We start from the raw sequence: 23,321 nt of genomic DNA on the forward strand, positions 1-23,321 counted from the left end.
GAGAATGTTCATTGAAGCTTTATTCAGAATTACCAAAAACTAGAAACAACCCAAATGTCCATCAACAGAAGAATGGATAAACACTTTGGTACATTTCTATAATGGAATACAATTTGGCAATGAAAATGAATATACCACTGATACACACAACAACATGGATGAATCACAAAGATATTGTGCTGAGTGAAAGAAGCCAGTTTCCAAAGAATACATTCAGTATGGCCAAACCTAATCCAGGGTGACAGAAATCACATCAGTGGTTGCTTCTACTGGTTGGGGGAGACTGTTGGAAATGCTCTATATCGTGACTTGGGTAATGTTGACACATGGACATGTAACTTTACGATTTGCACACTTTGCTGCATGCAAATTATACTTAAATTTAAAAAAATTAAAGCTCAGATTTTTAGGAAAGGGTCAGTTGCAGAAGGAAAAGAAAGTGTCTTAAAGAGCTGAGTATGGAGATGACATCCCAGGCTGCCTCCTGTGTGAGGTCACTAACTTTGTCTGAGTTGCCTGGGATTCAGATGTTTCCTAGGATAAGAGACTCTTAGTGGTAGAACTGGGAGTGCCCTGGGCAAACCGGGACAGCTGGTCACCCGGCTTCTGTGGAAGTAGGAAACTGAGAGGGAATTTTGGGTGTCTGGCAGACAGGCTGGACTCCCTTAGTCTCAGAGCCAAGGGGCTGCCCCACAGACTCAGAGAGGATCCATCAAAAGGTCATGGTATCAGGCATTGCTGGTTGACTGCAGAAACATCAGGACTAGGGAGCCATCTTTGTTCTCTGGTTATTTTTCAGTGTTCCTGACCCTTTAAGAATAAGAAGGGGGCAGGGGTGGAGTTGGAAGGACAAGACCTCAGAGACTGAACAGAGGCAGTTTGACGGTCTAGGTTCCAAGCATCATGGCTTCTGAGCTAGGCTCTGAGGAGATTCTCACTTAGCCCTCAAATGCTGAGTCCAATACCAAAGCAATACATCAACTTTGTGCAAGGAAAGCAGAGATATGGGGACTGATCGGAGGCAGACACTATTATATCTCTTCACCTCTACAGATGTTACAAGGCAGGGACTGTCCCCATCCTACTTTTGTTTGCCATAACCTGCTGTGACTTTAGCTAGAGGGGTCTTCTCCACCTTCTCAGAGCATAGGACAGATGGGGCCAGGAGGGAGGGGCTCTTCTAGCTTCCCAGCTGAGGCCTGAGAAAGAAACTGCTGGTAGGGCTGGTCCACAGAGGGAAAACAGGAACCAGGAAGTTCTCAGAAGTTCTCATAGTGGTGCACGAAGTGGGCCTGGTCCAGCCTGTTGATGAGCTGACAGGCCTTCTCTACATTCTTGGTCATTCCTGGAGGGCCACAGCTGAACACCCCAATCTTCGGTACCTATCAAATGTGTTGAAAGGAATGGTTGCAGAGAGGAGAGGCCTGAAGGCTTAAGATGCTCACCCCCAAAAGGAAGCTGCTTCTTGAGCCTGCTGGAATGACCAAGGCATTGACCCCTAGTCCTAAAGAGGAGGCTTGAGTTGGGGGCTGCAGGGGGTCAGGTCTGAAGCCTTCCTCCAACACCTGACCCTATCCTGGGGCTGACATGGGTGGTTCTCCATTCAGATTACAGCTGCAGGCTGCTTGAAGGCCAGGATATCCCAGCAGGGGAAAGCCAGGGTCCCAGGGCAGGTGGGGAGGGGCTGACCTGTGGGTGGACCTCCTGCAGGGACTTGAAGAATGGCTCAAAGGGAGGTCGGCCAAAGTGGGTGATGGAGCGCAGGCCCGTGAACAGACTCCGGTTCAGCACCTTCTGGAAGTGCCGCTCACAGATGTACTGGGAGATGGAGTGGAGGAGGAAGGTCACAGCCAAGCCAGGGTCAGCTCTTAGTCTAGATGGTGGCCCACCTACCTGCCCTGCCTGGCCGGCCCTGACATACCAGCATGGTGGTCCTGAGGTCAAACTTCTCAGCCAGCTGGGTGATGTAGATGTGCACGGACACCAGGTCCTGGTGGTCATTCTCCTCTACCTCCCGGATGATGTCAGCCAGCCACTCAAACTGCCGCTGGGTTCGTGTCACCCAGATGAAGTAGATCTGGGGATACATGGCTGGAGCTCAGGACTCAACTCAGCTGAAGGTTCCTCCACTCCAGATGCCTTCACCTGAGAGGCTGGAAAACCTCAGACCACCCACAGACACCAAAACTCTGGCAACCCCACAAGCTTATAACCAACAGACTCCAGCAGAGGCCCTTCTGTCCATAACTCCTTCCCTCCCTCAAATGTCAGGCATGTGGATAACCATGTATGAATGACTCAGAAGCCTCAGTGCCTAGGAGCTGAGGGCTTTTCCTCATATTACTCTGCTATGATGTGGGGACACAATCAGGCAGTCTGTCTCCATTCCTTCAAAGAATGGGAGAGAGACACTCACCTTTTTACAGAGCATTTGGCTGCCCAAGGATGACTTGAAGACCAGGTCTTTGAGGATAGAGGCAAAGGGGGTGACCCCAATGCCCCCTCCCACCAGTACTGACACCTCAAACTTATGCCATTCCTGATGGCCCTCCCCAAATGGTCCATCAAGGTACAGCTGCCAACCAAAGAGAGAGAGGAGATGAGCCTGGCCTGGCCTCAGCTCTGAGGTTAGAAATGGGGATGGGGCAGGGAAAAGAAGGACATAGGAACATTCTAGCATTTTCTGAGGTACCAGCCTGCTGTTGTGCTGGCTGGAGCATCTAGTCTCAGGGTAGAGGAGGGTGGGAAGCCTTTGCCAATGCTGGATCCCCCAAAGTGATTCCCAGTGGTGGGCACCTTTGGGTATCTGGCACAGCCGTCACCCTTTGGAAGTGAGTAGGTCTCCCTGAGGCGAGTGGTCCAGGGCCCCACTGCCCGGATATGCAGGCTGAGTGTGTCCTCATGGGGTGCAGAAGTCAGTGTGAAGGGGTGGTACTCATTGGTTCCCAGAGCCAGGCAGGCGATCCGCACCCACTGTCCTGACTTATACTCAAAGCCTTGGGGTCGCTGGAACTGCAGGTGGGTCACTCCTGGGGGTCATGAACAGGCAAGGGAAGGGATCAGAACGCTTGCTCCTAGTGCCTGAGGACTGACAGATGTCCTGTCTTCTCCACACAACCAAGGTACGGGGAGTGGACATATGGTCTGAGCAAGTGGGGTTCCTGGAGGTGGGAGTTGGAGGATCCCTTTCTCTCTTTCCTGGGTAACCCAAGAGCTGGGTTTCTCTGCTCCTGTTTCCAGCTCCTCTCTTCTCCTCCACTCCTTATTCCCATGAAAGTCCTGGGCCCTAGACCACCTTCCTATCAGTCTACAGGTAGGGGACCTCGAGTTCCCCAAGGACCAATTCAGTGTTTACCAAACCTCCACCATCTGAGAATCAATTACTTTTGTGATGGGCCATTTCTACACACCTCTGAACTATTGTTTAATATTTTTCCTTAAATTGACTTACTTTTTTCAATTTGATTTACCTTGACAAACTTCAGATTGCTAAAATGGGTAGAAAACCAGTATCATGTGATCATGTATTCTAAATAGAAGGCAGTATATTTTATCAAATTTTCGCTGGGTACTGTTTGGTACCTGACCATAGCTGAGCTTCAGGCCCATTCTCTTTGTTTAAAAAGTTGATTTGAAGAAAAAAAATGTTGATTTGCAAGTACTGGAGAGTACAAAAGGCATACAAAGCTCCATGCTGAGGCTTTGTCCTGGAGTAATCTTAATTGACATAAAGTTGAAATGAGGTTAATTTTCTTACTATGTTAGTTTTGAAGATTAGATGGTCCTACAACACCTAAAATCATCTTCTGCCAGCCTCTACAGTGATGTGAATTGCCACTTTGGCCAACACAGACTCTCAAAATGTGGGCCTATTGCCCATTTCTGAAGGGGGGATAGTTATTCTAGAAGAAGGGATGGGAGGGGTATTTATGATTCCCCAAGCCCTACCCAGGCCACACAGGAGGTAGTCTGTGTCCTCCTTAAACCTCTTTGTATACACTCTCAGCTGCCTCTTCTCACAGTCTCTTCTCATTGTTTGCAAGGCCTCCTGGGGGCAAGCATAGCCCTTTCTGGGATCTCTGTTTGCATCAGGAAAGCCTCTTCCCCAAGAGGCTACCAGAAGCCCCCAATTGTGGTCTGGAGGCCTGGAGAGCTGTCTCCACACACCTCGTGAGTTGACTTTCAATGCTGTCCACCTGGGGTCAGGCTGGGCCTGGTACCTGAGGGCAGCAGCTCTGCCTTCACCACGCTGATCTCCACCTTCTTCCGGCTCAGGCTCACCAGCTTGTCCCCCACATAGATTAGTGCCGGGACCAGGAAGTAGATGTAGAAACGTGGCAGCTGGATCAGGCCAAAGCTGCCATGGATGATGAGCTGGAGACATGGCCAGTTAGTACAGCTCAGGCAGCCAGGCCCCCTCCCTGAACTCCCCTTGCCCAGACGCCTCCTGACCGGCCCTTGCCTGGGCTGGGTAGACAAAGCCAGTATAGACTTCAGAGGCTGGGGTCTCCGATCTCAAGGTCTTACCCTGAGATCTAAGGTCCAATTCAGCCTGCTCCCTACTCTCATCGTGAGCACTCATCCCTGCCCCATGGCCTGTCCCTGCCCAGAGGAAGCCCTTACCAGCACGTAGAGCACAATGTAAAGGTGGTGGGTCAGCCAGAAGCCCCGGAAGCTGTGGCGCCGGAAGTGGTGGGAGGCGAAGACATACATGATGGCCAGAACCAGGAGCAAGAGCACCCCTGTCATGCCTGAGAGCAGTGGGGACTGGCTCAGAGAATATTCTCAGGACCTCAGCATGAGGTGAGAATACAACAGAGCATTGCCCCCATTCTGCCCTCCTTCTCTGACCTCCCTGGCCCAGCTTGTCTGCAGGGGCTGCAGCCAGGGCTTGACATGGAGACTAGAAAGAAACCACGACCACTACAAACAAGCAGGTATTCATGTTAAGTGGAGATCCTGAGATAGAAGCCCCACACCCTACAGACAGCCCCACTCCCTACCTGGGACTGTTTGGAAGAACCACCAGTAGAACTTTTGGGGAAGCTGGGACCTGTAGGGCAAAGATATATGGAACTTCTGTTTGGGGCAGGACTGGCTCCCCCACTGTCACCATGTGACTCTGCTCCTGCTGGCCCTGACTGCTAAGGTTACTGGGCCTCCACTCAGATGGCCAGGGATCCATCTGAGGGACATGGCCTCCATAGAGCCTCCCACAGCTCTACCCTCTGTTATCTTGGCAATTTTTCCCCGTGTTATCTTGAACTCTCCTACCACAGCTGACATTTGCTTCCTTGACTGCTTCATATTCTGTAAGCTCTATGGGGGCAAGGGTGTGGCTCTGCTCATTGCTCTAATCCCTTTGCTCAAACAACGCCAGGCTGAAGTAAATCCCTTTGCTCAAACAACGCCAGGCTGAAGTAAATACTCAGTAAGTATTTGCTGAATGACTGCATGAATTTATCCTGCCTATTCCCTGGCACCTGGATGGTCACATAAGATGTGCTCCATAAATGTCTGCCCAGTGAATGAATGATAGGCTAAGATACCAAGCTCTGTGCCAGGTAAGTGTGGGGAAAGGTCTCCAATTCAACTCTCAAACGTCTTTCTGGGCTAATCATGGCCCTTGCTTCCAGAGCAAGGAAGTCACCTTTCAGCTTCCCCCACCAGGCTTCTCACTCTCATTCAATGAGAGAGTGGAGTTAAGTGCCATCTATTTCTTTTCCATTATACCCTTCGGCCTGCTCCTAGTGTTCCAAGGGGGAACCCTCCCCAGAACTGACCCATCATTCATGAAGATATTGGGGAAGATGCAGGCCAGCAGGCTGAGGGGACTGACTGAGAAGATGAAGACATTGACTGCATGGCCAGCACTGTGCAAAACTGAGAGAGATCATGTTAGAGATGTCACTCGGGGCCAACTCTTCCTCCTACCCGAGGGACTGTTTCCCTCCCAGCTAGACCCAGGGGGTTGCAACAAGGGAAGGGGGGATGCCCAGGAGCCACGGACTGGCCAGGACAACAGCAGCCATGGCGATCCAGCGATGGAAGTCCACAGCGGCATCGAAGGGCACGTAGCGGTTGAGGAAGGTCTCTCGCAGGAAGGTGATGAGGTTGCGGCACATGGTGAGCAGGATGTAGGAGAACATGAAGGAGATGCTGGCGGCTGTGCCCCGGGACAGGATGATGCCCACAAAGGTAGTCTCTGCGATGCCCGAGGGTGGCGAGGCAAAGGCATAATCTGGGCAGGGGTGGTGGGGGGATCAGCAGGGCACAGAGGCTGGGGTCAGACACCTGGGCTCTCCACATCTCCCTCCCCACTGCCCATAACCTGGAGCTCTCACAGTAGGCACGCTCTGCAAACAGGCCGGCACAGATGGCTGAGAAGACCACAACGCATACGATGTGCCGCCGGTAGTTCTCCACGAAGCGCTTGTACTGCCGCAGCTTCTGAGCCAGGAGGCCACGCTGCATCTTCTCCTTCAGTGCCTCCGTGTACAGCCGGGGTGTGGGCCCCACCACCCTGCAGCCATGGGAGGCGGCTGGCCCTAAGACCAGGGCACCCCAGCCTCCCCTAAATGCCATCCCACAAAGGAGACCTAGTGACCTGGCAGGGCTCAGGATGGGCCAGAACAGATGAAGGAAGCAGCTTATGGGAAGTTAACTCCTACCCTCCTCCAACTTTTACCTAATATTTATTTGCTCCATCTACTCACTCTTCTGTCTTCCCACTGCTTCACGTTATCTTCCTCCTGCTCATTCCGTCCTTCCCTCCTGCTGTTCCCACCCCCCACTGCCCCTGGCCTTGCTGCTGTGCCCAAGGCAGGCAGGAGCCAGGAGGCCCCTTACTGCCATCTCTGTATTGTATCTGAGGGCCAAGCCTCTTGCCTGAAGACTAGGGTGCAAAGGCTGGAAGATGTTGAAGGATCATTAGGCTCTGTGGCCCACGAGTCAGGTCAGGGACACGTGGAATGAGATACATGATGGTTCCTTGTGTGTCCAGGAAGGGTGGACAGGGCCCAGAGACTTTGAGACTTTTCCCCATGCTTCCTTGGACCCAGGGGTCTGGAAAATACTCACTTTTTTCCAAACCTCTTCTTCAGCCCAGGGCCTCCCAGCTCTGGGGCTTCTGAGGCAGAGAACTCCAAGTCCTGGGAACAGGAGCTGAGAAACGGAAAATGGGGCTTGTTCTCCCCTTGTCTCTGTGGCCAGGAGAAGAACCACCAGACCAGAATTTCAGGAGATGGGGATGGATCCTGGGACCCATCCCTGCCCACAGAAGCCACCTGTAAAACTGGGCAGAGAGAAGCCAGGCAGGAGATGCAAGGCGGAATGAATAAAAGATTCTGTTGCTGAGAAGGATTCTGTCCTGGAGGGGCAGGGAGAGAGCCAGGCTCCTGAGCCACATGGGGACATGGGGTGGGAGAAGCACTGGAATTTGAACCAGGATCATTCATGTACTAGGAACTTCTTTCAGAGGGCAAATAGCTGATTCCAGGGACTGACTCAGCCAGCACTACTTCCTTCATTTCTCTTCAGGGAACCTGGCTGAGGGGACCTGCCAATGCTCCATTCCTGCTCACCGTTTCCCAGGAGTTCGAGTGATGAATGAGACTCGGCAGCTGATGTTTGGTTTAAAGATGTCTCCAACACCTGAAGAGAAGAACGAGAGTCTTCTCCAGGAAGGCTGCCACAGCACTTGCCAGAGACTTGATCATGTTCTCATCTCTTGTTCCAGTCTTGTTCCCCTCACTACCCACCCTGAGTACCCATTGGACACAAGGCAGCCACTGCTAGACAAGGTGGTGACTTGGTACCATTAGAAAAGGAGACCACCGCATCCTTTGTATAAAGAAAATAATGCCTCTTCATCTGACTAGATACACCCCAGGCCCATGTGCATGAGCTTAGTGAGTGGCATGTAGGCTAGATTTCAGCCCACCCCCTGATGTCTCGGTAGGCATCTTTGTGCAGTGAACAGATTGCACAGCTGAATGTGACACCCTTGATTACATGTATCTGGCTCTATACTAGGCACAAAAGACTTGGGGAGAAATAAAACCTGGGTGATTCTATCCACCAGTAACTCTCATTTTGAAGGAACATCTCTCCCTGACTCCTACCATTTCTTACATACTCACACACCTCCACCTCACCTCTGACGCAGAGCTGCGTACGGCGGAGCTCACTGTCATGATCCCGCAGCATGAAGTGGAAGTCCTCCCACGTCAGTTCCTCCTTGTCCTGGAAGCCTGACTCCCGGAACATGGACTCTACCACCTCAGTCAGCTGGGCCTTGGACAGGCAGTTGTTGGAGATCTCGATGAAGGACCTGGAGGAGGAGGAAAGACAGAGCAGCCTGTCATCCAGCAAGGTCAGGTTCAGGCAGGTGCAGCGTGGGGCGGGCCCTAGATGATCTAATGTGGTTACCAGTGACCCGGGAAATGGCACAGAGAAAGTGTTCATCCAGCCTGCAGCTAACATGAAGCTGGGTGGGGTGGCCAAGGGTTTGAAATTGAAAGTGACCTTGACCAGTTAGAGAAAGCAGCCCTCAAACAAGGGGGCATTGAAAGGTAGGATGAATGTCCACTTAGGGTAGGGACACGTCCAGATGGGCCACAGGCTTCTCATGTGGCAGGCTCTCTGCCCACTCTCCTGTGTTAACGCATCCCATGCCACCGCTGGCTTCCCCCTTTCACAGTCCAGTGGGGGCATAGACAGCCCGTGGGGGGGGGGGCAGGAGGAGATATAGCTACATTGGCTGTGCTTCCTTGTGCCAGCACGTCAGGGTACAGAGAGGAGTGTCTACACACCCCATCTGATATAGCACCCAGAGTGACAGAGGCAGTGGCCACACTCTTTTCTCAGGCTGTGCTTTGGGACAAAAACAAAACAAGCATGCACATTTGTGTGAGTCCAATAGAAAGATACCTTTGTGAGCATGGCAAAGCAAGCACATTAGAAAAACACATCATCCAAGTGAGACTGAGCAGGATTCACAACTGAGTACAGGCGGAGAAGGTGGATGCTCTGTCCTGGGAGACAGGGACCTTCTCCTAGATTCCCTAGAGCCTCACCCAGGCCTGGGCCTGCAATGGCACACCCAGGGAGGGATGGACAGCAATCAGCTTCACCCTAGCCTTTAAAGATTGATTGATTTGAGAGAGAGCTAGTGGGGGGAAGGGCAGAGGGAGAAGGAGAGACAGAATCTTCCAGCAGACTCCCTGCTGTGCAGGGAGCCTGACTCAGGGCTCAGTCCCACGACTCTGAGATCAGTACCTGAGCCGAAATCAAGAGTCCGATGCTTAACTGACTGAGCCACCCAGGCAGCCTCACCCTAGCCTTTTAGACACCCATGTCCAGTTGTGGTATCTGGGCTATAAGAGGGATGCAGCAGTGAGGGGGAATGCTGAGAGCAAATGGAAAGGCTTAAGGTAGAAAAGATAAAAGACTCTGCACTGTTTTATGCATTCTATTTATTCATTTACTCATCTACTCCACCCAATTAAGATTGTATTGAATACCTGCTATGTGCTCATCACAGTGCAGAAGAGATGGAGTCAGTGGGAAACAAAAGAGAAATAAGAACCCTGTCCTTATGGAGCTGAAGGGGACTGTGTTACTGAAACAGTGTCTTAAAGAATAAGAAGTCTATGCATTCAAAACTGGTCTTTAGCAGCACACCACAACCAGAAATAGCTTAAGAAGCAGGAAGAAAGGGGGGCTAGATTATTATTTTTTTTTAATTTTTATTTATTTATGATAGTCACAGAGAGAGAGAGAGGCAGAGACACAGGCAGAGGGAGAAGCAGGCTCCATGCACCGGGAGCCTGATGTGGGATTCGATCCCGGGTCTCCAGGATCGCGCCCTGGGCCAAAGGCAGGCGCCAAACCGCCGCGCCACCCAGGGATCCCCGGGGGGCTAGATTATAGAAGAACTTCCCATGTTTCTCCTCCTGCATGTCATGGTGATTAATATTGGAAGAGTGACCAAGATCATCCATCCTCCATCCATTATTTCACAACGTAAAGCACAGTGTTAGGGTATGCAAGAGTTTACAAAGATCCAAAGGCATCCAAAAGGGGCTAGTAGACATTTGTTATTGGTCATGTGGGTTCGGTTGTCACTGTTGTTTGTTTGTTTGTTTGTTTGTTTTTAGCTGGGGAAGGAGAACTTTCTGGCTGGTATAGACAGTGCAGATAATAGACCCTCCTGGAGGCAGAGGCCTGGCCAGATACACTTATGAGGCTGGATGCTCTGAGAGCCTAGGATGCAGTAGCTAAGCCACCTCTCAAAACAGATGGTCATATAGCCTCCTCACCCACCCTCCTCTGAATTGACGTGTTTTCCTGTTTCAAATAGTAGGGAGTCTCAGAACTGGAAGGGCCCACACTGTACCGCATCATGGTGAAAAACTCATCCTTGGAGAGGAAGCCGTTTGCATCAAGGTCATACATGGTGAACATCAGGCGAGACTTGTCCTCTGGGGAGCCTGGAAAGAGAAAGGGGGATGCAGATCACTTCTATGCTGAAAGATTGCTGGTTCCTGGAATGGCCCACCCTCCCTCTACCTTTCATAAAGACCACCAGGATGTCCAGAAACTCCCGGAAGGACAGGTAGCCAGTTGCCATCTTTGTCAGCCAGAGAGAACATGGACTCCACAAACATGTCCTGGGGCTTAAGGCCCAGGGACTCGGCAAACTCAGCTCTGCTCAGCTCGCAAGTCAGGGCCTCCCGCACCTTCTGTGATGAGTTCAGGGGCAGGGTCCCTGCATCTGCCTGGTCGATGTCCAGCACCTGTATTTGGGCAGCAGAGGGAGAGAGATAAGGAGATGAGGCCTGGGCTGGATGCAGTTCAGTGACCCTTTATATCTCCCCAAAGCCCAATTCAGAAAGGGTGAGCCCTAGTGACTACTCCTGGCCCTTAGTTATACTTCTGCCTTGGGCTTCTGCTCTCCTGTTGAGGGGGTGACTCAAACCTCTAGCAACTAGCCCATCTTCTCCTTGGACCCAAGATCTGGGAGCTTTACACAGTAGGGATGGGATGATGTTAGGTCTGTAGCAGGGCAAGGGGGGAATGAGAAAGGGCAAAGTTTGGGATGCAAAATGCAAAATGAAAGAGCCTATACTGGGGACAGAAGAGGAATAGACAAGGGTGGACAGGCAGGAAGAGGCTAGAGATATGTTCTCTTATCTTGCCTGATTTGGTCTCTGCCCATCATACAAAAATTTAAAAGTCATATATGTGTAACTACCATTTGTTAAATGCCTACAGTGTACCAAGCACTTGGATAAAACACTATACACAGAACAGTGTTTTTCAAAATGTAAAGCCCCCTGGAGGGCTTGTGGGCCCCAACCACAGAGTTTCTGATTTACTAGATTTGATGGGGAGGTTTTAGATTTCTAACAAATTCCCAAGTAAGGTGGCTGCTGCTGGCCCAGGGGCCACACTTTGAGAACCACTAATGTAGACTATCTTACTGAAGTGTCACAACAACCCAAGGTGATGGATCCTATCTAAATCATTGTTTTATAGATGAGGAAATGGAGATACAGAGCAGAGACGATGGGACTAGCCCAAGGTCAGGCAGGGAATGAGTGGCAAAGCTACAATCCAGTCAAAAGTGTCTGTCTCCAGCCCAGAGAGCAGAAGCTTAGTTTACCCCATGTAGGGTCCTGTCCAGCCCAGCTTCCCTCCAACCCCTGGGCCAGGTCCTGTCTCCAAAAGATACAGCTATGGCACCTGGGCAAACAGGTATCTGAAGAAGATCTCCAGGATTCGGCCCCGCTGCTGCTTGGTCACAGCTCTTCTGAACAGCTCATTCTCTCTCATCTCAGCCACGTCAAGGCCCAGAGACCAGTGCACACAGAAGTCCTGCAGATGCTGCACAAAGGTGCCCCGCTCTTCCTCAGAGTTAAACAGCAGCACCTGGGTAGAAGGAAGCCCGTGCCAGTGCTCAGAGCTCCAGCTCTGGTCCAGTCTCCCCTCAAAGGGACCTTGAGTTTAGGGAAGGGGAGAAAAGCTGCCCCCTGCCAATCCATCCAGGCTGGAACCCAGTGAGTAGACCAAAGGGGTCAGAGGGAGGGTCATGTTGAGTGTGGGCTCTCCCCAGCATTGCCTTCACAAGGGAGCTCTGTAGCTGGGGAGAGGGCAAGCTGACAGGACTTGCTCTGAGAGGGGAGATACATAAATAAGCATTCCAGGTAGGGGAGGCAGGAGGGGCCATACCAGGTCATACTCCTTGGGGATCTTGAGTAGCAGGGTATGGCGTCCACAGTTGCTGGACAGTATGAGGTTGACCTGCTGGGGGGGCTGCAGCTGGACAGTGCGGAGCACAGACAGCTGTCTGTCCAGGACCTGCAGTCGCCTGTCTGGGAGCAGCTGGATGGTGATGGGACAGCTTTTCTCCCTGGGGCCTGGCCACTCCATCGCTGGGGAAGGGACAATTGGGCAGAGAGTTCAACAGAGGTACCCAGGCCCCTAACCTCAAGCCAATTCCACTCTACCAGTCTGAGCAGGCACCCCAAAGCCTGGCTTTAACCTCATATCTGTAACCTGGTTTTTCTCCCAGGGCCCCCAATCTGACCCCCACTCCCGTCTCTCCCCTCAGCCCCATCTCACCTGGCACACCGTCTTTGGCTGCTTCTTTCTTCACACTCTCTTTGCCTTTCTTCTGTAGCCTTTTGCGCTCTCGGCCTCGGAAATGGGCCACCACCCCAGAGATAAGCAGGCTCACTGAAAAGGATCAGAAGGAGCCAGTGGGGAAGGGCCCCTTTGCCCACAGCTTCACTGAAGGTTCTACTCTTGCCCCTCCCTTCACAAGGTCCCGTGCACCTGGCTTCAACTGCAGCGAGAAGCTAGTCCCACAGACCAGCACATTATGAGGGGCAGGGACAATCAGAGGGCAGGGCAACAGCCAGGAGAAAAGAGGTGGGTGAGGGTGTGAAGGGCTCACCTAACGGAAGACAGCAGAGGGCCACAATGGTGATGCCAAAACCAGGACCGCTGCCCTCAAAGTAGTCAAACACGGTTAGGGGCACACATTGGGGCAAAGCCTTGAGTTGTGAGCTGCCGAGGCTGAGGGCAGGGGGCACCTAAGGGAAAGGATACAGAAGATCTCAAAGTCTGAGCATCTCACTCATAGGTCAGGTATTCTTCTCTCTCCTGTAAAGAACCAGGTACCCTTCTCCTTCCCAGGTCCACCTCTCTGGAGCTTGTTCCCCTCAAAAAGTCTCCTTCCATATCCTGTTCTCAGTATCCATCCCAGCTTGACCACAGAGTACAGCCTGCAAACCAGTCTAGTCCCTACGAGGGGAGGCAGCCTAATGCACGCTTCCCAGTGCAGTCACCCTAATGCAGGCTTCCCTAATACAGAAGGGACTTCCTGGCACCTGGCTCCCTGGACAGGACCAAAGTGATTCCCCCTCCATGCTTAGTCCTTTCTCTGGCTGCCATTCACTATGTTCTCCCAGGCCACCCACCGTCATGCCAGATAAAAACATTGGGTTGCAGAGCACTGTGGTTCACGTTAGTAACAGCCACCAGCACGTCCCAAAAAGTGGTGTTTTTTATTTCCGCAATTTCCTCTTTGGAGAATAGCCTGTTGGAGAAAGCCAGGAATTGTTGGCATGGGAAGGGGCTGCCAGCCTCCAGCAATCTCGGATCCAGGGACCCAGATGAGGAAAAAGACCCAGAAAGTCTGGGGGGAAGGGTGAGGCCAGCTGGGAATCAAAGGCCCTTGAGGCTGCTGACATTACACACAGAGGTTCTGGGGCTCAGGCCAAGGTAGAGTCTGAGGAAGGTGCGCCGGCAGACCTTACCCATTTCTGGTGTTCTCAAACCAATAGCGGTCACCATCCCGCAGCCTCACAAACTGGTCGAGGATGATGGCACTGAAGAGGGACCCGGGGTCCCCATGGCTCTCCAGAAGCCCCCCAGGGAGCAGCTCCAGCCTGGTCAGGTCCTGGTTGTACAGGGCAGCTGTGGCCTCCAGCACCTGGGGCATCACAGTAAGTGAGGAGTATGTGTGTGCACACACACGCATGTTTGTGTTAGGAAGGGCAGTCACTGTTGCTCCATCCTTCAAACACAGGACTCCCTCAGCTTTCCGGCTTGCTGCTCAGGCCTGAGGGAGTCTCCTCTTCCTAGACAGCCCCCCTCAAGAGTGGCAAGTCTGATGGAAGGACAAATGTGTCTCCACCCATGGTGAGACCGCTGTGAGGTGCCTGAGGACCATATCCACTACCCAGACTATCCGGCCCCAACAATGAGCAGTTTCAAGGTCACCCAATTGATGAGGAGGGCACCAGCAAGAATAGGACAATGACACCCAACATAGGCCAGCCTGCAGGAATGGTACAGTGTAGCAGTGAGGAACATAGAACACACTCTAGAATCAGAGGGCTGAATTTAAATCCTGTCTCTATGACTGACTTACCAACTATGTCATTGGTAAAATAAGGGTAATGATAGTATCTACCCTATAATATTCTTGATATAGATTAAATGAGTTACATACGTACAGGTCTTAAAACAAGAAAGTTTTAGCTGCCATTGCCATCATTAGTATTTCTCACCTGGGCGTCCACATTGGGGTTGATATGACTCCAATTCCTGGGAATCTCCAACCCCAAAGCCATCAGGGCTTGGGTATAGCTGGGCAGCCCCATATCTCGGCCACGTTGGATACTGCTGGCCACATAGTCTGTGCGGGAGAACTTGCCAGAGCCAGGCCAGTAGTCTGATAAGGAGGGAGGACCAGGCTATAGACTGAATCCTCCTGACCCTTCTTTGTCCAGCAGCCTTACTTTAGGCTGTTGGAACTACCCATCCCAGCACTCCCAATATATGGGCCCATATCAACCTTGCCTCCATGTGGGGTCAATGTTACCATGTGTGATGGGAGGCAATTTTCTGGCAAGAATCTTCCTCTGGGACTCAAGACTGTTCTAGTCACCAAGTAGTATATTCCCTGTCCTTTACCTCCTTAACCTCATGAAAGGGCTGGATGAAAAGCTTTAGAGACCTAAGCACCAAGGAGTTTGTGCTGTCACCCCTCCTCCCACTCTTAAGCATAGGTAAGTTAGAATAAAAACTACACTAAGCTCAAATTAAGCAAAAAAAAAACAAAATAAAATATTTTTTCTTCTATTTGCAGTGTGTGTATCTGTGTTCCCACATTGTAGATATTCTAGGGTCTGCCTGTTGATTCATCCAGAAGGATCCCCAGGCTTCTGGGCCTCTGGGCCCTTCTCCCCTCTGGTTCTTGAGCTCACCCCTCAAATCTTCAACCACTATCCTGTCCTCTAGCTCTGAAATCTGGGAGGCCATTCCCAGCAGGAGCTGATCCACCGCCTGGGCACTGTTCAGGTTGGCGTTCTGGAAATAAACAACACATTCAAGGTAGGCTCTTGGGCCTCTCCCCAAAGCCTGGCTCTTGTCACCCTGAACCACTGCAGTACCTCAGGACAAAGAGCCCTTGGCCCATCCTAGACTCTTTTGAGCTGTTGTCTCCAGATAATTTTCTGATCCCTACTACCTGGAGCAACAACACCCGAGAAAGGGAATGGTTGCTTTTCCCAGCATGTGTGTCCAGGCTGACACTGACCCACCTTCCCATGACCCGGACCCCAGGCTGACCTCCCGAAGCCAGTAGCTGTTGCAGACCCTGAGAGCTGGGGAGCTGCCCAAATCCTTGGTCAGGACCATCTGGAAATGACAACTGGCATTTCTGAAATGGAGAATCAAGGATGAGATGAGAAATCAGGGAAAAAGCTGAGATGAGGTTGAGTGGGATGAGAGACTCAGAGGGGTATGGCCAGGACTGAGGACTGAAACTCTTTGAACGTAGCAGAGATGTGGCAATGTGTGTGGATGGAAGGTATGGGTTGTTCTTTGCCCACCTACAGTGGGAAGGTGGGGAATGAGAGTAACCCAACTGCTGGACAAATCCTGCTCTCAGCAACCAAAGTTCAGCCATTAGGAGGGATTGTTAAGATTGAAACTCCTACCCCAGGGTCCTTTTTAGGGTTCCAAATTCTGCTTCTCTTCCCCATTAAACTGTGGAGTTGTATAAAAGGCGCCAGGTCCCTGAGGAGCCTTGATTCTTCACCTCTGCCAGCATTCTACACCTCTCCCACTGTCAGCCCCTCCCTCACCTCATGTAGACGCCAGGGGGCACCATGGTGGAGAAGAACTGCTCAGACGCCACCAGGAACTCTGGGGAGATGCTGGGGTCCAAGAAAGGATGATACCCTGCCCCATATGGTAATAAGAGAAATAGACTCCTTATCACATCGTGCCATACATGCACTTACCCTATGGATCCTATGGATCCTGGCCACCCCCACCCCCGGCCACTGCTCCTCTTCCATAATCCCGATATCTTAACCCAACTCCTTTACCTGTATATTTTGGGAGTGTTTTCTGCAGGAAGCTGGGCAGCCACTCATAGAGAGCAATGTTCTGAGGGTCAAGAGAGGGCAAAAGGGAGGCAAGTGCTGGAGCAGTCCCGCTGGAGGGACCTGAGCCCAAGGAAGCCTTAGGTGGGAGATGAGGGCCAGGCAGGGGCAGTCAGTCATAAGGGAGGCAGTCAACGGAAGGGAGGCCTGTCCCCCACTAGGAACACGGGATGGGAGCAGGGACCACTAGCTAAGAAGCACAGCCAAGTCTCCTGTATAATAGCCCTTTGCCTGCCCCTCCTCCTTGGGGTCCATTCCCAGATGCTAGCTCCAGTTCTGGGGAGCAGCGCCCTCCTGGAAAGGGGCGTTTCTGGGGGCTGCTCATGCGAGGAACGAGGGCTCCGCGGGGCACGGTGGGGGTGGGGGGGTGGGGGGCAGGCGGGGGACGAGGGGAGGGCGTGTGACGGACCTGGTAGGTGGCAATGACCCTCTTGCGCGCGTGCTGGAACAGCTCCTCGTCCCCCCAGTGCGGGTGCTGGCGGGCCAGCCGCTGCGCGCACAGGTTGTGGTAGCGGAACCACAGCAGGCCCAGCGCCTGCAGGAAGGGGTCGCGGTTCCCTCGCTCCGCCCCGAAGGCTGCACGCACGCAGGGCCAGGGCCGCAGGGAGGAGATGGGCGGCGGTGTGACCACGGGGAGTGCCCCGGCCGCCGCCGCCCCCGCCCCCGGCCGCCCCCGCCCCCGCCCCCGCCCCCGGCCTCACCGTACAGGCCCCCGGGCCCGCGCTGGCCGCTGGCGGGGTCGGGCGCGCTCCACATGAGCAGGGGCGGTTGCGCGTTCCGGGGGAAGGCGGGGTCGGGCCCCGACGCCAGCTGCCCCCCGGAGAAGCTCCGCAGCGCGTCGCTCCAGGAGTGCGAGGAGCCGTAGATGGCGCTGCCGTCCAGCCAGCCCGTCACGGCGTTGGTCTGCGGGGGCACCGGGGGGCTGAGCCGCGCTGGCGGAGGCGGGTGTCCGCGGGCGAGGCTGTGGGAGGACCCGCACCCGGGAGCCCGCCTGCCTCGTCTCACCAGGTCCCGGGGGTTACTGGGGCTCTGTCCGCTCTCGGGGTCCCAGCGGCTCCTCTGGAAGGGGAGGACCACGTCCCCGCGCCCGTTGGGGTCGAACACCGGGTCCCCGGGCGGGATGCGGATGTTGAGGAACTCGGCTGGGCAGCCGGGTGTCTCCACGCTCACCAGGTCCGAGAGCACGTGGTAGCCTGTTGGCAAGGGGGCCAAACTGATGGGAATGGCCATTCCCCTTGGGACAGCGAGTTTCTCTAGGTTTCTTAAGAGTCAAAAGACATGTTGGAGTGCAAGCTCTACCACCAGCTCCGGGTCTTTTTTTTTTTTCTAATTTTCAGAGTGGGGATATAGTTTCCCCTCCACCCACCTCATAACATTGTTGCAGCAATCAAGATAATACGAGTGTAAGGGCTCCCCAAACTGATTCCCATCCCCCAACAGATTTTGCCTCCCCCTTTCTCTTCGCAGGAAAGAGGATATAATCATACTGGCAGGAGAGCTGGTGGCGGAGGACTCAGCTCCTAGGAGGTATGTATAGTGGCGGTCCAGGGACACTCCCAGGTTTGGAGCAAGGGGTAAGAGAAAGATCGGAAAAGCAAATATCCCTGAGTCGAGACACTCCCAAATCCCTCTGAGATAGAAAGGCTGGGAGTGCGGCTCAGTGCGGAGGAGGAGGTGCCTGGGAGGCTTGGGTCCGTCCCCTGCGCTCTTGCAGAGGGCCACCGGGCCCCTCTCCCCAGGCGCTGAGCTAAGAGACTGATCGCCCCCGTGTTCTCCCACTTTGCTCTCACCAAAGAAGACCCCCAGCACGGTGCGGTTGCGCAGGGATGCCTGCCCGGCCGGGCCCCGCGTGGCGGCGTCGCTCAGGAGGCGCGGGTTGGGCAGCAGGGGCTCCCCCAGAGCCTGGTAAACGCCGTCCGCGTAATTGGCCGGCACGCGGCGCTGCAGTCGGAAGCCTGTGCGAAGCGGGGAGCCGAGCTCTGTCCGGGCACTCCGTCCCCAACAAGCCCTCAAACCTCTCCCTACACCACGTCCGATCCCCATCCTCCCTGACGAGACCCTCCTTCCCGGGGTCTCCTGGTCCCTGGAGTGCGTAAGAGTTCCGGGCGCAGACAGCGAGGGGGCGGGGTGCGGCTGGCGGCGCGCTCCCGGCATCTCCGCGCGGGGTCTCCCGCCGCCCGGCTCTCCACTAGCCATCCCCCCAACCCCCTCCACCCTCACCCCCGCCCCGGACCACGGGACTCACCCGCTGCGCCCAGCTCGTGATGCCTCAGGTTGTTGAACCAGCCGTCGTAGCGCTGCACTTCCCAGGACAGTGGGGGTGAGTCCTGGCCGCCTGGGGGTCAGAGAGTGAGTGGTCCGCCCAGCGCTAGCCTCCCTGCGACCACGACCACCCGGGGACACGACGGCCTCGCCGGCCCGTGCTTCTCCCGCTCCCAGAGCGCCCCCAACCTTACCCAAGAGGCAACACCTGAGCGGCTTTGAAGCTGCCCTGGGATATTTCCCATCCCGCTCCGTGTGATTTGACGGATCTTGTAGCTTGCCTGCATCTGTTCCTCCCGGTCCTCAGGAGGTACGGGGTGACATCCCGAAGCGAGGGGCGCCGGATACTTACCCGCGGGATCCAGGGATGCAGTCAGCAGAGCTCCCAGGAGCACCACTGCCTCTGGCCTTGCACAGAGCATGCTGAACCCGCTGCCTGGGAGGTGGGAGGTGAAAAGTGAGGGACGAGGAGCTAGTGTCCCCATGCCTGCAGCCCGCACTGGGGAAGAGGTGCCTCATGTTTCCACTTCTGGAGCAAAGCTTTTAGAAGCATCACCAAAGATCCACACCTGCATGCCACTCTTTTCAGGATACCTGGTAAACACTGACACTGGGTCCCCACTTTCTACCTGGTGGAAGAACTAACAGTGGCCAAAGGAACCCCCCAGGCCACTAGTCCTCTGAGGTTGGTCAGTCCCAGGCAGAACTTTACATCCAGCCTCGCAGCCACCTGCCCGCATCTCCACCCCCACCGGACAACCTCCAATCTCCATCCCCAAGCCCTCTGTAACTGCTTCTCCTAGAGGAGGCATGGAAGGGAAAGCCATTAGTGAGCTGGGAACCCATGATCTGCAGCCCCTCCTACTCTGCAGTGAATGCCTGTGCATGGACAAGAGGGATGGAAAGATCAGGCCCCAAACTCCTGTCCAACCTCTGGTTTAGGACCCCCATCTGGGGTCAGAAGTTTTTCTTTCCTCTAAGAATCTTTGCTTCTCTGCTCTCCTCCCAACCTCCATCTTCCCAACACAGTACCACCACCCCTGCCCCTCCCAACTCTGAAGATCCTTTGCCTCCCCAGCAGCAGTCTTACCCTCTTTTCTGGATCCTCTAAGGCTAGCTGCCCTGGTGTCCACTTGAGTCAGATCAATGCCAAGAGTCTGCATCTGGACAGGAAGCTCACCCTCTTGCTGTGATGGTAGGGCTCCCCTCATTTGCATAGCAGCCTCCACCCCTTATTTGCAGGATTTCTTCCCAACCCCACCCAGCTGCCAAGCCCAGACAATGGCCCAGCCAGCTGCCCTGGCTACTATAAAAGGGCTCCAGGTCCTGCACCGCTTACAAACACTGTGTGAACCACAGAGCTGCGAAAGTAACTGGCTATAGCCAGTGAGAAATAATTCCTCTCTCCTGCCTACCCGACCCCTCCTGGGGCCAACCCAGAGCACTTGAAGGCAGCCAGCCACTCTGCTTCCTTAGGGGTGAGTTGAGGAGCTCAGACTTGACCAGCCCATTGAGTCCTGTCCAAGAACACAGGAGACTGGGTAAAGAGAACTGGGATTCGGGCTCGGTTGCCAGGTTCTCACTTTTCCCTCTCCACCAGACCCAGCCTGGCCCGGTTGCAGCATGACTCTGTGGAATGGCGAGCTGTCTTTCTACCCCCAACCCCGGCATGCCCCTGGCTTCAGCGTCCCATTGCTCATCGTCATTCTGGTGTTCTTGGCCTTGGCTGCCAGCTTCCTGCTCATCTTGCCTGGGATCCGTGGTCACTCGGTAAGGAGATGCTAGATGCTAGGGCCTGAGGGTCATGGGCAGCTTGTCTCTCGAAGACATAGGACAGGTAATACTGTAATAAGGGCCTCCATGAATAGTCAGATGAAATGTTGAACCAGAGGAACATAGATGGAGCAGACCCAGAAATCCTGGTGCAGCAGGCACTGCCCCTCCTCCCCCTACACCGCTGCCCAAAGACTGAGAGAGGTTGAGGCCCTGTACAAGACATTCTAGAGACTGATCCCACCTGGATCATTCAGGAGGCTGCTACAGAGAGTGGGTGCCCAGTCCAGGAATCCTGGGGCTACTTCTAGTCTTCACATGCTGCTGGAGTCTCCCTCCTCTCCTCAGACTGTGGCTGCACTCCAGTTTCAGCCTCCAAGTACTGACCAGTGGACCAAAAGGATAGAAACCAGTGGCTGAGACTGCTGTGTTTCACTGGTGTGCTGGGTTAAAATGCATGTGTATGGGCTCTCCCATCCTAGGAACTCGGGGACTCCCATGCAGGATTCAAAGTCGTAGCAGACTGGGTAGTTTTTGTTGGACTCCCCCTTCTCCTAGAACATAAGTTGTTTTTCAAGTCTAGGACTATCTAGCCTTCCTGAGTCTTGCTCTGTATTGGTTTCCTTGGGAAACTGGTGCAACTAGGAATATCTGAGAGGCTGCATTCCCTCCTTCTCTACTTGGCAACAGGACACTGAGGCTGCCCTCTCCTGGGGTAGGTGACCTCAGCCTGCCTAGCACTTCTGGACTTACTGAGCCTCACCATAGTAGTGACTCAAGTAGCTGGCAAGACCAGGACCAGGAGCCAGATGGGGGAGGGGGAGGGGGGAGGGGGGGAGGCTGGTGGGAGTGAAGGTGATGGGACAACACCAGGCAGAGAGCCAGATTGCAGAGTGGACTGGGAAATGGGGTAGGGAGGCAGAAGTGCCTGGCTAGAAAACTTTGGAAATGCCAGTGGTTCAGAGGGACTTGCACAGAAAGCAAGACTGTAACTTCAAAACATCAGGAATGTAACTGGGAAAAGGGTGTGGGGCAGGAGAGGACAGTTGCAAGGGCACTAAAGATCTAGGTGGCATGGGGTCAAGGGAGGTCTTGGGGGCTCTAGTTGGGCAGTTACCAGGCCTGACAGAGGTTCCTGTTCCTGCAGCGCTGGTTCTGGCTGGTGAGAGTTCTTCTCAGTCTGTTCATAGGCGCAGAAATTGTGGGTGAGTGTGCTGTGCAATGGATCAGGAGAGGACCTGGGGTGAGGATGGAGGTGGGTGGAGGGCACCTAGGGAAATGGAGATTTGGGGTTTATTTTCCACTCTCTCTTCCCATTCTTTGGCTCTTTCTAGTGCCCACTCTTCCACCCTTACAGTGTCTACCACCTTGGACCCCTAGAGCCCCCATCTCTCTGTACAGTGTCCTGTCTGCCCTCCCACTCTGCAATTTCCTTGTCCTCAATTCTCTCCCTAATCCTCCCCCCCCCCCACAGCCGTGAACTTCAGCGCACAGTGGTCAGTGGGAGGGATTAACACCAACACATCCTACAAGGCATTCAGTGCAGCACGAGTCAGCGCTCACGTTGGTCTGCACATCGGCCTGGAGGGGATTAATATCACACTCACAGGTGGGGGCTTGAACTTCTGGAGTAGCAGATGGGGTGGTGGGGGGAGTGCGGCAGGGGCAGCCAGAGGAAATCTCGGACCCCACAGGCTTGAATAGTTTTTGAATGGTTTCCTTTTTTTTTTTTTTGTTAAGCTTTTATTTATTTACTCATGAGAGACACAGAGAGAGGGGCAGACACAGGCAGAGGGAGAAGCAGGCTCCATGCTCCCCTGATCCCGGGATCACACCTTGGGCCAAAGGCAGACGCCCAACCGCTGAGCCACCCGGGCATTCCCTTGAATAGTTTTTAGTCCTCACGGATCCGTGTTCTCTCCAACCGCTGCCGAACCCATTTTTCCGCACACCCTCCCCCCTCCCATCCGTATTAGCTTAGCCGCGGTCCCGGATGGTGCGACCTCCCTGACCCCGGCCGCCCTCCCGTCGCAGGGACCCCAGTGCATCAGCTGAACGAGACCATCGACTACAACGAGCACTTCAAGTGGCGTCTGGGTGAGAACTACGCCGCGGAGTACTGGGACGCCCTGGAGAAGGGGCTGCCCGATCCAGTTCTCTACCTGGCCGAGAAGTTCACCCCGAGCAGCCCCTGCGGGCTGTACCGCCAGTACCGCCTGGCGGGCCACTTCGCCTCCGCCGCGCTGTGGTGAGCCTGGAGGCCCGGCCGGCGGGAGTGAGCGCGCGGGGGGCGGGAGCCGGGGGGCGCGCGGGGGGCGGGAGCCGGGGGGCGCGCGGGGGGCGGGAGCCGGGGGGCGCGCGGGGCGTGGGAGCCGGGGGGCGCGCGGGGGCCGGGAGCCGGGGGGCGCGCGGGGCGTGGGAGCCGGGGGGCGCGCGGGGGGCGGGAGCCGGGGGGCGCGCGGGGGGCGGGAGCCGGGGGGCGCGCGGGGCGTGGGAGCCGGGGGGCGCGCGGGGGGCGGGAGCCGGGGGGCGCGCGGGGCGTGGGAGCCGGGGGGCGCGCGGGGGGCGGGAGCCGGGGGGCGCGCGGGGCGTGGGAGCCGGGGGGCGCGCGGGGGCCGGGAGCCGGGGGGCGCGCGGGGCGTGGGAGCCGGGGGGCGCGCGGGGGCGGGAGCCGGGGGGCGCGCGGGGGGCGGGAGCCGGGGGGCGCGCGGGGCGTGGGAGCCGGGGGGCGCGCGGGCCGAGAATCCCCGCCTCTCGCAGGGACGTCAGGAGGCCCGCACAGGGCGTCGGGACCCAGGGAGACCCGGAGGGTTCCGCCGC

At 55.0% G+C, this 23,321-nt stretch overlaps 2 protein-coding genes across 4 annotated transcripts in view; one reads left to right on the top strand and one right to left on the bottom strand.

The window, feature by feature from the left end:
* On the bottom strand, positions 1 to 20,088 carry DUOX2 (dual oxidase 2). Its single transcript, XM_035709169.2, is given in 36 exon segments — positions 1 to 1,382; positions 1,690 to 1,818; positions 1,922 to 2,077; positions 2,417 to 2,575; positions 2,797 to 3,029; positions 4,221 to 4,374; positions 4,624 to 4,751; positions 5,004 to 5,053; positions 5,784 to 5,883; positions 6,011 to 6,241; positions 6,345 to 6,523; positions 7,081 to 7,164; positions 7,584 to 7,653; positions 8,157 to 8,332; positions 10,400 to 10,493; positions 10,573 to 10,624; positions 10,626 to 10,799; positions 11,749 to 11,934; positions 12,235 to 12,437; positions 12,628 to 12,741; positions 12,962 to 13,058; positions 13,060 to 13,100; positions 13,488 to 13,606; positions 13,827 to 14,002; positions 14,583 to 14,746; positions 15,282 to 15,384; positions 15,646 to 15,736; positions 16,164 to 16,260; positions 16,410 to 16,470; positions 16,876 to 17,042; positions 17,168 to 17,369; positions 17,472 to 17,659; positions 18,257 to 18,421; positions 18,712 to 18,801; positions 19,081 to 19,164; positions 19,819 to 20,088. Coding segments are annotated over 36 exon segments (4,767 nt in total). The 5' UTR covers positions 19,946 to 20,088; the 3' UTR covers positions 1 to 1,259.
* Positions 20,075 to 23,321, top strand: part of DUOXA2 (dual oxidase maturation factor 2) — an 11,718-nt gene continuing 8,471 nt past the window's right edge. For all 3 annotated transcript variants that reach the window (XR_007407220.1, XM_025472933.3, XM_035709177.2), the window contains exons 1-5: positions 20,075 to 20,206; positions 20,329 to 20,498; positions 21,649 to 21,706; positions 21,976 to 22,110; positions 22,536 to 22,749. Coding sequence is in view for 2 of the 3 variants with exons in the window: in XM_025472933.3 (XP_025328718.1) it covers positions 20,352 to 20,498; positions 21,649 to 21,706; positions 21,976 to 22,110; positions 22,536 to 22,749 (554 nt within the window). In the remaining variant the exon portion in view is untranslated. The remainder of the gene's footprint in view (positions 20,207 to 20,328; positions 20,499 to 21,648; positions 21,707 to 21,975; positions 22,111 to 22,535; positions 22,750 to 23,321) is intronic.

Source organism: Canis lupus, chromosome 30, assembly GCF_003254725.2.
Source record: "Canis lupus dingo isolate Sandy chromosome 30, ASM325472v2, whole genome shotgun sequence".
NCBI classification, from domain to species: Eukaryota; Metazoa; Chordata; class Mammalia; order Carnivora; family Canidae; genus Canis; species Canis lupus.